The sequence below is a fragment of the Triticum dicoccoides genome, chromosome 3A, assembly GCF_002162155.2.
Source record: "Triticum dicoccoides isolate Atlit2015 ecotype Zavitan chromosome 3A, WEW_v2.0, whole genome shotgun sequence".
In the NCBI taxonomy this organism is placed as follows: Eukaryota; Viridiplantae; Streptophyta; class Magnoliopsida; order Poales; family Poaceae; genus Triticum; species Triticum dicoccoides.
Genome location: NC_041384.1, coordinates 636552961 through 636568468, shown reverse-complemented (window position 1 = coordinate 636568468; position 15508 = coordinate 636552961). Strand labels below are relative to the sequence as shown.

Genomic DNA, 15508 nt, shown 5'->3' with positions numbered 1-15508 from the left:
TGAACTCTTTCACAGACACGAACAGAATTATGTAAAAGATGCCATGTAAGACAGCAAGAGTAATACACTGTAAGGACCACGACCCAACACGAAAGCAAGTGATCTTTCACAACGCATTTCAAGACCCACGAGTCCACCGCACCTAGCGTAATAACATGCTTATTAGTGCCAACCAATCCACCGACGCTCGCACTAGTCAGCTGCCAACACAGCTCGATGGAGGCCGTCAGTTCTTGGTGGTGAAGCGATACGAGGCGTACGAGAGGGAGGCGTTTGTCCAGCTACTGTGGATCAGCTCCGCCTTGGACTCGTCACCGGCGGCGCCGAGCGCGACGTGCAGCGGGTAGAGGTGCTCCGGCCGCGGGTGAGCCATCTTGGCGTTGGGCGCCTTCTCCTCGTACCGGTTCACGTCGTCGTACCTGCCGCCGAGAAGCGAGTCCTTGAGCCAGGTGTCGAAGTCGGAGGCCCACTGCGGCGGCGGCGAGCCGGAAGGCCCCATCTTGCGGAGGTTGTGGGTGGCGCTGCCGGAGCCGAGGACGAGGACCCCCTCCTCCCGGAGCGGCGCCAGCGCCCTGCCGAGGTTGTAGTGGTAGGCGGCGTCGCGGTCGGTCTGCACGGAGAGCTGGCACACCGGGATGTCGGCGTCCGGGAACATGAGCATCAGCGGCACCCACGCGCCGTGGTCCAGCCCGCGGCTCCGGTCCTCCTTCACCGGCCCGAACCCGCCTTGCTCCAGGAGCTCCTTGGTCCTCCTGGCCAGATCAGGGGCGCCCGGCGCAGGGTACTTGAGCTGGACGGTTCCAATGGTACACTTCAGTTAGTTCAAGCAGAGAAGACTGACAACGATGCCCATATAGCTGAAGCTTGAAGAAGTTACGTCAAACTGAATTCATTCAGACCATTTTTAACTAATTCAAATTTTAAACTGACCGTGTTTATCAACTGTTTGGCTGGTGCAAACAAACATGGGATCTTTCTGCGGGAAGGTTCGCACGCAGTAGGCGCTGAACCTGAGTTGCTCAAGGCTATATCGACGCACGTCACCGGACCAGAGTATCGAATTGAGTATCGAATCAAGTAGTAGTAGTAGGTGGGGAATCATTCTTGGATGCTCATTTCGACCACCTCTGACGCCTGAATTGTCTTACTGTGGTGGTTGTTGATCAATCATCAACCTTTCAAATGACAGTGGCAAGCCCACCATACCGGAACCGGATCCGCTAACATTGAGAAGGAAAGTTAGAGAAGCTATAATACTCTAACTTTCCTTCTTTCTTTCATATGATTATGGCTAAAACAATTTAAATTAATTTACAAATTGATGATCTATCATGTACATTTATAATAATTACATACAAACAAATTGATGGTGAAATAAAATTAATTTTAAATTATTTATATCTACAATAAATACCAATAGTAAACAACCTACTAACTACCTGCTAACAGTCCCTAACTTTTCTTTTTCATTTTACACTAGGCAAACAGTGTAGCACTGTGACTTTCCTTCATAATGTTAGAGGATCCGGTTCCCACCATGCCTACACCTTAGATGATGAGTAAGCCCATCCCATCGATATCCACATGGGCCAGGGGGTTGGTGATGCTCAGATTGGGTAGGTGTTGCATATATTCCATTTCCTGTGCCTACAAAATGATCTAGTACAGGAGTCGGTACAGGACGGCCATATCCCAACCACTTGTGACAGTGCAGGTGCCGATTGTATATCATAAATTTCTATTCAGTACGGCGCTCCTTATGTCCAGTTGACCAAATTATCCGCCGGGGATACTATTTGGGCCTCATCATTGGTTCAAAGAAATATCATAAGAATTTTGGAGAATTATGTATTTTGTATAATTCTTGTCTCCATGACTTGTTTGGTTTATGGGGTTGGAATTGAACTAATGAGAATTTTTGCTACGGTCACTTCTGAATGGAATTCGGAAAAAGAATAAACCATTTGTTTCTATGGGAACTATGGCATGCACCTAATTACTGTTTCTTGTGATGCAAACAAACAATTTTCATTACACAATTTGTGTGATTTCAATTCATATAGGGTTCAATGTGCCATGATACCCGAATCTTGCATTTTTAATGTTGTTGTGCTTTTAGGATTCTACGAGTCAAAGAGGCCCGAATATGCGACATCTAAGATCATAGTCAATTTTTTTGGTGTCTTCTTTGTCCGGTGACATGCCCTTCTACCTCGCCCAACTGATTGTCTCCCCAACCTGTGGTAGAAATTGCTTTCATGTTGCTTCACCGGCTCAGCTAGACCCACTAGTCGAACTCTAACCGCATCCTCTCCTCCCCCCATTTTGTTGTCTTCATTTTTTTTCGAGAGTACGCCAATGGCGTACCTTATCTTTATAGAAGATAGAAAGAATTTACAAGAGAGGCACGAGCTAGATGCTAGGATCTAAGCTCGGCCAACACCCATTACACCCAAACTACACTACTCTCTAGAGCTACTCTCTCACAAAATGTGTTAAACCTCCAACTCCTACACCGGCTTGTCTCCATTGCTTTACTGCTCTGAATATCTCGTCAACCAATTCTCTTGGGGTTCGCTGTTGCTGTAGCCTATTGAACACACGCGCGCTCCGTTGCTTCCACAACTCCCATCCGACCACGATGACGAACGTGTCGTAGCCTCTCTTAAGACCCTTAGGCATCCCCGTCCTAGTCTCGATCCACCAATCGAGGAAGGTATCATCCACCACCGGAGCCCGCGTATTTAGGGCTAGGTCTTGAAAGCAGGTGTGCCACACCTGTCGAGCATAGCCACATTGTACCAAGATGTGTTCGGCATTGTCTTCATCTTGCAAGCATGTGTAGCATGCAGACGATCGGTCTTGTAATCCATGCTTTGCCCTTCGGTCAGAGGTCCAAATACGGTGCTGCACAGCCAGCCAGATGAAGATTTTACACTTCAAAAGTGCCCAACTTTTCCAGAGGCAGGAGGCATACGGAGCCCTTTCATCACCGAGGCAGAGTCTTTGATAGGTTGACTTGGCAGAGTATAATCCAGAAGGGTCAGCAGGCCAAGAAAAACAGTCTGGATTGCTCGCAGAGTATAATCCAGATGTTGTCTTCATTTTCACCTCGGCTCGCTGGGGGTAATTTGAAGCCCAAGAAGCAATCCCCTAAACCAGGCACCAAACCTTAACGCCGCCTCGCATCCACTACCGCCCCACAGGCCTTCTTCTCTCACCCTCTCCAGTGGCGGGGTGCACCCTTACGGTTGGGAAAGTGTGTGCGACATCTTGTCGCACCTCCTTAAGGACATGTTTATGGACCTAGAGGAGGTGCAGAGACAGTGACTCGGCGATTATTTGAATTCATGCTCTAGTTAATTCATTCAAAATTTTAAACTATTAAAGAGAGGCGGACAATATATTTCAACACCGATGAACCATTAGACACCACACCGGACATTCCAAATAGGTGGCGAACAATGTATTTTGACGAGGCCTTGTTCACCCCTCTGACGAATGCTGATTAAGCATCTACACCGAGTCCAGCGGCCTGCTAGCTGATTGCTAACGATCGCTTGCTAAGTTGCTAACTACGAACTGTAGCCATCCGCCAAAGCGTATTCTCAATATGTACAATTTTTCAAGTTAACGATGTTGCAGGATATAACACTTATTTTTTCCTCACGAACTGTAGATGTCCGACTTTTTTGAGCAAGTTTTGGAAAGGAAATACTACCAACCAATTCTGGCATGCGCCCCTGCCATGGCCAATCAACAACCAAAACCAGACAACGGCGCAATCCGCCAGTTCTGGCTATTGGAATGGAGCAGCGAATCCACCCAGATTCTGATCGACCCAGCCAGCTAGAACTACATCAGATAGGTCGAACCAAAAACGAGAGGGGATTCCCGACGGAATCGCGCACGAGAAAGAAAGAAAAGGCAAGACGGGGAACGGACCTGGTACATGGACTTGGGGAAGCCGTAGAAGTCGTGGATGGTGTCGTTGGCGCCGCGGACGGCGTTGACGGCCGGCGTGGCCGTCTCCCAGTGGGCGGACACAATCAAGATGGCGCGCGGCCGCTCCGGGCCCGCGACGGCCGCCGGCAGCCACGACTGGAAGAAGCTCCGCGCCGGGATCGCCTCGTCGATGGAGAGCGTGGGCGAGCCGTGCGACAGGAAGAAGGTGTCCATGGCGGGCGCGGCCGGCGGGCGCCTCCCGGTGGCGGCTTGTGGCTGGTTCGGGTGCTGGTCGTCGCCGCGCGGCTGTGGAGACGCGTGCCTGTCCGGTTTGGGCTTGGCCTGGCTGTGGGTCTGCCCCATCGCCGCCAGCGGGGGCTTTCCTTATTGTGCGCGCCGCGGGCGTTGGTGCTGAGATGGTGGTGACGCGGTTTTGGGTTCTCGGCTCGGGCGTTTTTTGGAGGATGCTCGTGTGTCGCGTGGTTGGTAGGGGTAGGAGAGGAGAGCCCAGGCGCGTGCTCCTGCTGCTTCTTTCCTCTTCTTGCCTTCCCATGTTTTGGCACCGACAGAAATGAGTCAATGATGGCATCTTTCTTTCTTTTATTTTTGATTGATGAGAAAGAGGTATTTTCCCTTTTAACAATGGACATAAAGAGGGCATTTTTTTTAACAAAGTACAGACGCAAGCGTTTATATAGATGCACATACACTCACCCCTATGAATGCACACATCCGAAAGGCTGGGCTGGCATATCATCTTGAAATTTATGAAGTCATCATAGGCACCTCGTCGTCGACGGAAACGTCTTCTCCCACTGAATGGGCATCGCCAGAAATCCATAAATAAATGCGAGCACTAGGACTTGAACTCTGGTGGCCTGGGGATACCATGATCCCTTTAACCATCCAATCACAGGTTGGTTCGCAAAGAGGGCATAGTTTACGGACGTGGATTTAGTGAACATGGTTCTACGCACACCTTTTGTGAATAGTAAATTTCAAAAAATACTAAAAATATCTTATTTTTTTGGTAACATACATAGTCAACTGGTATGCTCAGGTATGAAGTTTCACAAAGAAGTGACATTTGTGGTATTCTATGTAAAAAACGACAAAATCGATGCTATATGAAAAAGGATTGTTTGATGAATAGTAATGCCCCGGTTGTATTTTCTTCACTACGAATACCTCGGGTGTTATTTCTTCACGAAATTTCACACGTGAATAGAATGGTCGGCCAAGTTCGATACCCAAACTTTCAGATTTTTAGAATTCTCCCACTATTCTTTTTAATTTGTTGTTCATGCGGGTGCATATGGAACCATGTTCACCTCTGCCTTTTCCGCATATTTTGTGCCACACAAAAGGAACCCATTTACACTCTACAAATAATCATTAAAATAAATGTAATCTTGGGATGTCAGTTACTACAAGTAATCTTTACATACATGTCTCGATCAATATAAATTTAATACAAAAATCATTAGAGTTTTAGATGCCTATCAGCACTAAAAACGGTCATTAAATTTGTTAGATTCAAGAACAATCAGTCATTCGTGTATGAGTTCTCAAAAAAACCATTCGTTTAGACCCTACTAAAGGAAGCTACCAATCCTACATTTTTAAGAGTTCATCCCACTACAACGCATTCTGTCAACATGCAGATTGCCACTTCGGTATTGCCATGTCACACTTTAGTTACAAATAACACACCTTAGCATTGGTAGGGGATGGTCGAGGTTGGTGCTCAACCTGTGCGATTACGGGTGTGCCGAGTCGGGATGTTTCATGTTCAATATGATCTTTTCCTTGAAAGAAGTCCACATACCCCCCCTGAACTGTCAGATTTCGAGCAGATCACCCCCCAACTGCAAAACCAGATTCTTAATCCCCTAGACTAACATATACCAGACAAATCACCCCCTGAGGCCGTTTTGGTGGGTTTGTGAGGCCGGTTTTGCCCAAGGGGCGGGGGTGGTTGAGCATTTTAATCGAATGGGCTGCCACGTCGGCAATAGTTGGGTGGTGACGGTCTAGTACACCCCCTCGCCCTGCCTCGACCGCTCCGCTTCACCTTTTCATCTCCCGCTCCCCTCTCTTCTCTCTAACGACACGGCGGCGGTGATTTGTGCGACCACGACGGTGCAGGCGACGATCGTCGGCATGTACTAAACAACTCGACCGTCGGCTACGATCAGGTCAGTGCGCCCTAATATTCCTCTGCAAATCTTGCCTTTCTATCCACATTAGGGCTGTCAGTTAGGGGTTTCAGGGGATTTGATTTGGGGGCTAGGGTTTTGTTCATGTTTTTTCGCAGAGTGGTGGAAGCATATTAGATGGCGTTTTAGGGTGCCTTCTGTAGATGAAATCGATGTGCATATGCTTAGTATATGAATAGATGATGTATGGTTTTGTTCATCTGAAAAAAGACAATTTTTTGAGAAAAGTTTAGAAGTTCAGTTAATTCAGTTGTTTATTGTCTGAATTTTTTGTTTAGGAAATGGATCCACTAGACTATCTTTCGGTCAGATTTTCAGCAAGTGATTGGGAGTTTGAATGTGCAAATGAGTTTCAAGCAGAGCATACAGATGATATGCAGAGAGAGCAAGGGCATGGGCATGCAGAGCATGTAGAGGAGGTGCAGGCAGAGGAAAGAAATGCAGCGAGTGATCAATGCAGGACCAAATTGCCCGTGTTCAGAGCTGCAAGTTTAGTGTCTGATAGAGGAAAAGGGGTTGCAACCGAGGAGCTGCATATTTCAGGTGACTATGACAATGATAGTGACAGTGACTATGTTGTGCCTCCTGCTGAGAGCAATAGTTCTGCTGAAGATGAAGAAATCATTGAGTACCGAAAATATGCTAAAGAATTCAAGGAGAAAAAGAGAAAGAAAATGCTAGGGGAGGAAGAAGCAAAAGCTTGCAATGTTCCTGAGGAGTTCATTGTACCAGAAACATGTAAGCTAGATGATGATGCAGATGACACTCCATATTTTGAAAGTGATGATGATCTTTCTTATGATGAGGCTAGTGATGGAGAGGTTAATGCAGTCAGAAGGAGAAAGACCAACCATAAGGTGTATGATGATACTTCAGAAGCACCCCAGTTTGAACTTGGCATGGCTTTTACTGACAACATAGAATTAAAAAATGCACTAGTTAAATATGGACTGAAGAATTTTCATCATTTGATATTTCTTAAGGATGAGAAGAAGAGAGTAAGTGCCAAGTTAGCTGGGTTGGTTGCAAATGGAACATCTATGGGTCAATAAATAGCAAATCTGACTGGTTGATAGTTCACAGGTACAATAATGTCCACACTTGTGTGCCTAGGAGAGACAATAAGCTGGTGACTAGTACTGTGATTGCTAGGAAATACTTCAGGCAGATTAGGGACAATCCAACATGGAGGGTGGAGAAAATGCAGGAAGCTGTACTAGAAGATATGCTAGCAGATGTGACCATATCGAAATGCAAGAGGGCAAAGAAGCTTGTCATGGAAAAGCTCATAGATTCAACTAATGGTGAGTACTCGAGAGTATTTGACTACCACCTTGAGTTACTTAGGAGCAATCCTGGGAGTACCGTTGCAGTGACATTAGACCCAGATGTGCGTGACAGGAATGTTTTTAAGAGGATGTATGTCTGTCTAGATGGCTGCAAGAAAGGTTTCATGGCTGGGTGTAGAAGGGTTGTTGGTTTAGATGGTTGTTTCCTGAAGGGTGCAGTGCATGGACAGATTCTCTGTGCAATTGGGAGAGATTCAAACAACCAGATGTACCCAATTGCATGGGCTACTGTTGAAGTCGAGAGTTATGACAGTTGGTACTGGTTTTTGTCATTTCTGCAGAAGGACATTCAGATAAATAATCATGGTGATGGTTGGGTATTCATTTCTGACCAGCAGAAGGGGCTCATCAGAGCAGTAAATGAAATTTGTCCACAAGCAGAGCATAGAATGTGTGCTAGACACATCTATGCAAACTGGAGAAAGCAACATAGGGAGAAGATATATTAGAAAATTTTCTAGGCATGTGCAAAAGCTTCAGACAGAACAGGATTCAACTATCATAGAGCCAAGCTAGCTCAAAAAACTGCAGAGGGGGCAAAAGACATTATGAAAACCAATCCTAAACATTGGAGCAGAGCTTTTTTCAAACTTGGCTCATATTCTGATTCTGTGGAAAACAATATGTGCGAGTCCTTCAACAACTCCATCATGAGAGCAAGGTTTTATCCTGTGATTACTAGTCATGAGATCATAAGAAAGAAAGTTATGGCTAGAATTCAAGAAAATAGGGCAAAGCCTAAAAAGTGGAGTGGTTCAATATTCCCTAATATTTTTAAAAAGTTGCAGCTCAACATAAAGAGATCAGGAAGATGCAATGTGCTATGGAATGGCAAGGAAGGATTTGAAGTGCAGGAGGGTGAGTACAGAAGGTTTACAGTTAACCTGGAAAAGTGGACTTGCTCTTGCAGATATTGGGAGCTCTCTAGACTGCCCTGTTGTCATGCAATCAGTGCAGTATACACATGTGGTCTGAGCATTGATGACTTCATTGCACCTTGTTACTCCATCAACACATACAACAAGATTTATGACCATGTGTTACAACCAGTAGAGGGAAAAGAGAGCTGGCCTGTATCTACAAACCCTAGACCAGACCCTCCTGTTAGGGTTAATAACAAGCCTGGGAGGAAGAAGACAGAAAGAACTAGAGAGGAGCAAGATAAGCCCAAAAGCAACAAAATTTCAAGGAAAGGAGTTAAGATGACTTGTTCAGTATGTGGCAGCACACAACACAATAAGAGGAAGCATTCAGAAAAAATCCAGGACAATAGCTATGTAAAGGCAGCAAAGAGAAGCAGAGAAAAAACACAAGCTGCAAGCATGGCTCAGGTAATTTTGTATGTACAATTTTATAATCCTAGATTCCACTCAAAGTACAATTTTAGTATGTTGTGCTCAGGAAAGCATCTTGCACTATGGAAATATTTCACTCAAAGTACTATTGCACTGATGTTGTTGTTATGCAGGACAAACCAGCAAAAACAATCAAGAAATCAAGCAAAAAAGGCAATAAAACATCTCATCAAGAAGGGCCATGCTCTCAGACAGCATCAAGTTCACAGCCAGGCATATCCCAGCCAACACAAAGTTCGCAGCCAGCTCCAAGGGCTCCAAGGGCATCAACAATACCAAGGCCATTTAGGGCACCAAGGGCTTCAAACTCTCAGCCAAACACATCTTCATCACAAGTTCCAGCTTATGGTGATGGGAGGTTCGAGTGGCTTCTAGCAGGAAAGAGGGGATAGTCTTGTTAAGCTTATGACCTTATGATCAATGGTGATGTGCAACATCAGTGCTAAGCCTGAGCTTTTATTGATGTAAAACATCATTTTACATTATGTGCTTTTGGTCATGCCAAACTTAAGTCTGCTAGATGACGAATGACAGTGCAAAACTACTACATTTTGTTCCTTTTGTCTTGTTAAACTTTATTCTGCTGGATGATGAATGAAATTGCCAAATCTTATGGTCAAATTCGGGTGCATATTGTTGTGTTTTTACTGTGTTGTTCATTTAGAGTGCATATCATGTACTGTGTTGTTCATTTACATGAAGCTGACTTTGTTTTCAGAGTGATATTGTTGTTTGAATTTCAGCTGTTGCTTTTCATGAAACTCACATATATTCAGAGCTGATGTTGTCAGTTTCAGACATATATTCAGAGCTTAAAAATTCAGACAAAATCCATCTACATATGAGCAGAGAAGAGAAGACGAGGGAATGGGGACTGGAGATGATTCCCGCGCAAAACAGGAACCCACATAGCTGATTCCCGCGCGAAGTAGGCAGCTCAGTCAATCCTATCTAGTGAAACCCCCGCCACTTGGGCAAACCCGGCCTCAGAAACCCACCAAAATGGCCTTAGGGGGTGATTTGTCCGGTATATGTTAGTCTAGGGGATTAAGAATCTGGTTTTGCGGTTGGGGGGTGATCTGCTCGAAATCTGACAGTTTAGGGGGGTATGTGGACTTCTTTCTCTTTTCCTTGGGTCATTTGCATTTTCCTATAAATTCTTTGTTACTTGCCGCGGGTTGGGCGTGACCCACAATGGCCTTTCTCTTGTTTCGCTTTACACTCGCTTCTTCGAGCTTTCTCAGTGTCGTCCGTGCTTTGCTTGTTGGCACAGCGTGAGGTGAGGTTTGTAATTATTTCCCTCTTGGCTATGGTGTTTCTTTCCTTCTCGCTCACCGTCCTTTGCTTTTCTCTTTGTTATAGGTAATGCATCTTTGGTTCATTAGTTTCGCTAGTGATGGATATGACTTGCTTGATGAAATGAGGCCATGACCACTGCTTGATACGTCTTCGACGTATCTATAATTTTTGATTGTTTCATGTTGTTATCATACCACTTTTACATATTTTTGGGGAAAAAATTATTTTTATTTTGGACTAATCTATTAACCCAGTGCCAAAGGATAGTTCCTATTTTCTATTGCATTTCGGGTTTTTCAATGAAAACTTCACAAAGCCGAAATGACCTGAAAATTTACGTGGCCTTTTTTATGGAATATATATAATTTTTGGGTGTAAAAATCAATGCAAGATAGGGCTCATGGGCTCCACAAGCTAGGGGGCGCGCCTACCTCCTCTGGGAGCGCCATGTGTCCTTGTGGCCAAACCGTAAGTTGGTTAGAGCTCTTCTTCGGACGCAAGGAATCTAAATTATGGGGGGGGGGGGATAATGTAAAATTTCAGTCCGATCGGCGTAACGAAACTCCAAATATTTAAGAAGCGGTGTTCAGCCATAAAATAGGACCGAAAACAGAGAGAAACCCTGAATAAAAGGAAGGGGAAAGATCCAATCTCGGAGGGGCTTCCGCCCCTTGGTGACCATGGAGGCCAAGGACCAGAGGGGGAACCTTCTCCGATCTAGGGGGAAGGCCTAGCAATGAGAAGAAGGATGGGGCTCTCACCCCCTCTCTCCTAGTGGAACCGAAGTGCCGCTGGGGGAATCATCATGATGACGATCTACTCCAACAACTTCGTCGTCGTCATCACCAACTCTTTCCCTCTCTATGCAGCGGTGTAACCTCTCCCACCATGCTATAATCTCTACTTGAACATGGTGCTCTATGCTATAGATTATTATCCAGTGATGTGTTTGCACCTCTATGATGTTTGAGTAGATCTTTTTGTCATGCAGCCTAATTGTGGTATGGTATGGTTGATATGAGTTGTATGTTATTATGGTGTTGTGATACGTCTCCAACGTATCTATAATATTTTATTGTTCCATGCTATTATATTATCTGTTTTGGATGTTTATGGGTTTTATTATGCACTTTTATATTATTTTTGGGACTAACTTAATCAAAGGCCCAGTGCAAATTGTTGTTTTTTTGCCTATTTTAGTGTTTTGCCGAAAAGGAATATCAAACGGAATCCAAACAGAATGAAACCTTCACGAGGATCTTTTTTGGAACAAACGCAATCCAGGAGACTTGGAGTGGACGTCAAGGAAGCAGTGAGGCGGCCACGAGGTAGGGCGGCATGCCCAGGGGGGCCAGGCGCGCCCCCACCCTCGTGGGCCCCTCGCAGCTCCACCGACCTACTTCTTTCACCTATATATACTCTTATACCCTAAAAACATCCAGGGGAGCCACGAAACCACTTTTCTACTGCCGCAACCTTCTATACCCGTGAGATCCCATCTGGGGACCTTTTTCGGCGATCTGCCGGAGAGGGATTCGATCACGGAGGGCTTCTACATCAACACCATAGCCTCTCCAATGATGTGTGAGTAGTCTACCACAGACCTTTGGGGTCCATAGTTATTAGCTAGATGGCTTCTTCTCTCTCTTTGGATCTCAATACAAAGTTCTCCTCGATGTTCTTGGAGATCTATTCGATGTAATTCTTTTTGCGGTGTGTTTGCCGAGATCCGATGAATTGTGGGTTTATGATTAAGATTATCTATGAACAATATTTGATTCTTCTCTGAATTCTTATATGCATGATTTGATATCTTTGCAAGTCTCTTCGAATTATCAGTTTGGTTTGGCCTACTAGATTGATCTTTCTTGCAATGGGAGAAGTGCTTAGCTTTGGGTTCAATCTTGCGGTGCTCGATCCCAGTGACAGAAAGGGAACCGACATGTATTGTATTGTTGCCATCGAGGATAAAAAGATGGGGTTTATATCATATTGCTTGAGTTTATCCCTCTATATCATGTCATCTTGCCTAATGCGTTACTCTGTTCTTATGAACTTAATACTCTAGATGCATGCTGGATAGCGGTCGATGTGTGGAGTAATAGTAGTAGATGCAGAATTGTTTCGGTCTACTTGACACAGACGTGATGCCTGTGTTCATGATCATGCCTAGATATCATCATAACTATGCGTTTTTCTATCAATTACTCGACAGTAATTTGTTCACCCACCGTAATATATGCTATCTTGAGAGAAGCCACTAGTGAAACCTATGGCCCCCCGGGTCTACTTTACATCATATAAGTTTCCAATCTACAAATCTAGTTTACTATTTAGTTTGCAATCTTTATTTTTCAATATATACAACAAAAATACCAAAAATATTTATCTTATTATCTTTATCAGATCTCACTCTCGTAAGTGACCGTGAAGGGATTGACAACCCCTTCATCGCGTTGGTTGCGAGGTTCTTGTTTGTTTGTGCAGGTACTAGGTGACTTGCATGTAGTCTCCTACTGGATTGATACCTTGGTTCTCAAAAACTGAGGGAAATACTTACGCTACTTTGTTGCATCACCCTTTCCTCTTCAAGGGAAAACCAACGCATGCTCAAGAGGTAGCATGTTGTCCTATGGTGTCCTCTGTGTCACGCAAGCGTGTGGGATTTCAGATGTAGGGTGTTGCATTATGTTAATGATTCGCTAATAGTGGGTTGCGGGAGCAACAGAAAGCTAAATCCGAATTCATGAGTTGTTGCATATGGGATCAAAGGGAATTTTTTTACTTAATTCTATGGTTGAATTTTACCTTAATGAACCTTTGGTAGTTGCGGATGCTTGCTAGAGTTCTAGTCATAAGAGCATGCGATCCAAGGACGAAAAGTATGTTAGTTTAGGCCTCACCCTCATAAGTATGATGATTATCACTATCATGTAATATTCAAGTGCCTAGGGATAAATCATTTTTTCTTTGTTCTCCAAAACTCTCTACTTTATTATCCTTTTATTTAAACATCAGCTAACTCTTTATTATCTTGCAAAGCTATCTTTTTATTCTCGCAAATTAGTTTTATTTCTTGTTGGAGACACAATCTTGGAGATCGTTTGAAGGTTCACTAAATCAGTGATCTTTGTTTTTTGCCCAGAGTACTTGAGAGCACCCACAGAGGAAGTTACCCAGAGGCTGATGATAGAGGGTGAAGCAATAGGATAGCCGGGGATGCTTGAATCACTTGATTGTATGCACCGGAGATGGAAGAATTGTCCTGCAGTGTGGAAGGGTCGGTACAAATGAAGGAAATATGCCCTAGAGGCAATAATAAAGTTGTTATTTATATTTCCTTATATCATGATAAATGTTTATTATTCATGCTAGAATTGTATTAACCGGAAACTTAGTACATGTGTGAATACATAGACAAACAGAGTGTCACTAGTATGCCTCTACTTGACTAGCTCATTGAATCAATGATGGTTATGTTTCCTAACCATATACATGAGTTGTCAATTGATTAACGGGATCACATCATTAGAGAATGATGTGATTGACTTGACCCATCCATTATCTTAGCACGATGATCGTTTAGTTTGTTACTATTGCTTTTTCCATAACTTATACATGTTCCTATGACTATGAGAACATGCAACTCCCAAATACCGGAGGAACACTTACTGTGCTATCAAACATCACAACGTAACTGGGTGACTATAAATATTCTCTACAGGTGTCTCCGATGGTGTTTGTTGAGTCGGCATAGATCGATATTAGGATTTGTCACTCCGAGTATCGAAGAGGCATCTCTGGGCCCTCTCGGTAATGCACATCACTATAAGCCCTGCAGGCAATGTAACTAATGAGTTAGTTACGGGATGATACATTACGGAACGAGTAAAGAGACTTACCGGTAACGAGATTGAACTAGGTATTGAGATACCGACGATCGAATCTCGGGCAAGTAACATACCGATGACAAAGGGAACAACGTATGTTGTTATGCGGTTTGACCGATAAAGATCTTCGTAGAATATGTGGGAGCCAATATGAACATACAGGTTCCACTATTGGTTATTGACCGGAGACGTGTCTCGGTCATGTCTACATAGTTCTTGAACCCGTAGGGTCCGCACGCTTAACATTCAGTGATGATCGGTATTATGAGTTTATGTGTTTTGATGTACCGAAGGTAGTTCGGAATCCCGGATGTGATCACGGACATGACGAGGAGTCTCGAAATGGTCGAGACATAAAGATCGATACATTGGATGACTATGTTTGGACATCATATAGGTTTTGAGAGAGTTCGGGCATATACCGGAGTACCGGGGAGTCAATGGGCCTTAATGAGGCGGCCAAGGTGCCCCCCCCAAGCCCAATCCAAATTGGGAGGGGGGTCGGCCCCCTTTCCTTCTCTCCTTCTCCCCCTTCCTTCCCTCTCCTACTCTAACTAGGGAAAGGGGAATCCTACTCCCACCGGGAGTAGGACTCCCCCCTTGGGCGCACCTAGGAGGCCGGCCCTCTCCCCCTCCTCCACTCCTTTATATACGGAGGGAAGGGGGCACCCCAGAGACACACAAGTTGATCATTGATCTCTTAGTCGTGTGCGATGCCCCCCTCCATCATAATCCACCTCGGTCATATCATAGCAGTGCTTAGGCGAAGCCCTGTTCCGGTAGCATCATCATCACCGTCATCACGCTGTCGTGCTGACGAAGCTCTCCCTCGATACTCTGCTGGATCATGAGTTCATGGGACGTCACCGAGCCAAACGTGTGCAGATCGCGGAGGTGCCGTACTTTCGATACTAGGATCGGTCGATCGTGAAGACGTACGCACTACTAGGAAAAAGGCTATAGATGGAATTGACACTAATGGCGCACCAGAGAAGTGGTGCGCCACTACTATATACTAATGGCGCACCATGTGGAGATGCGCCATTAGTGTTGAAGACACTAATGGCGCACCAGGCACACGGTGCGCCACTAGTAACACAATGTTTTTTTTTCATTTTTTCAAACATACTAATGGCGCATCTGGGCAGAGTGCGCCATTAGTAGTTAGAACTACTAATGGCGCACCAGCCATAGAGTGCGCCACTACTGTATTTTTTTTACTTTTTTTTTGCAAAACTACTAATGGCGCACCGTTGCATAGTGCGCCATTACTAGTTTAAACTTCATGAGCACTTTTTTTTACTTTTTGATATCATGAATATTTTTAAATTTCATGGGCACTTTTTGAATTCATGAATATTTTTTCAAATTTAATGATATTTTTTCATATTCCATGTGAAAAAATATTGAATATTTATGAGGACACTCGATCTCGATCCCCCTCCCTCTCG

At 44.6% G+C, this 15508-nt stretch overlaps 1 protein-coding gene across 1 annotated transcript; it reads right to left on the bottom strand.

Annotated features, from left to right (window-relative positions):
* Positions 1-4396, bottom strand: LOC119269788 (extradiol ring-cleavage dioxygenase-like). The gene is made up of 2 exons (XM_037551711.1): positions 3946-4396; positions 1-790 (listed from the first exon to the last, which is right to left on the bottom strand). The coding sequence occupies exons 1-2, from the start codon at positions 4306-4308 to the stop codon at positions 227-229; spliced, it is 927 nt and encodes a 308-aa protein (XP_037407608.1). The 5' UTR covers positions 4309-4396; the 3' UTR covers positions 1-226.
* Positions 4397-15508: the final 11112 nt, after the last annotated feature.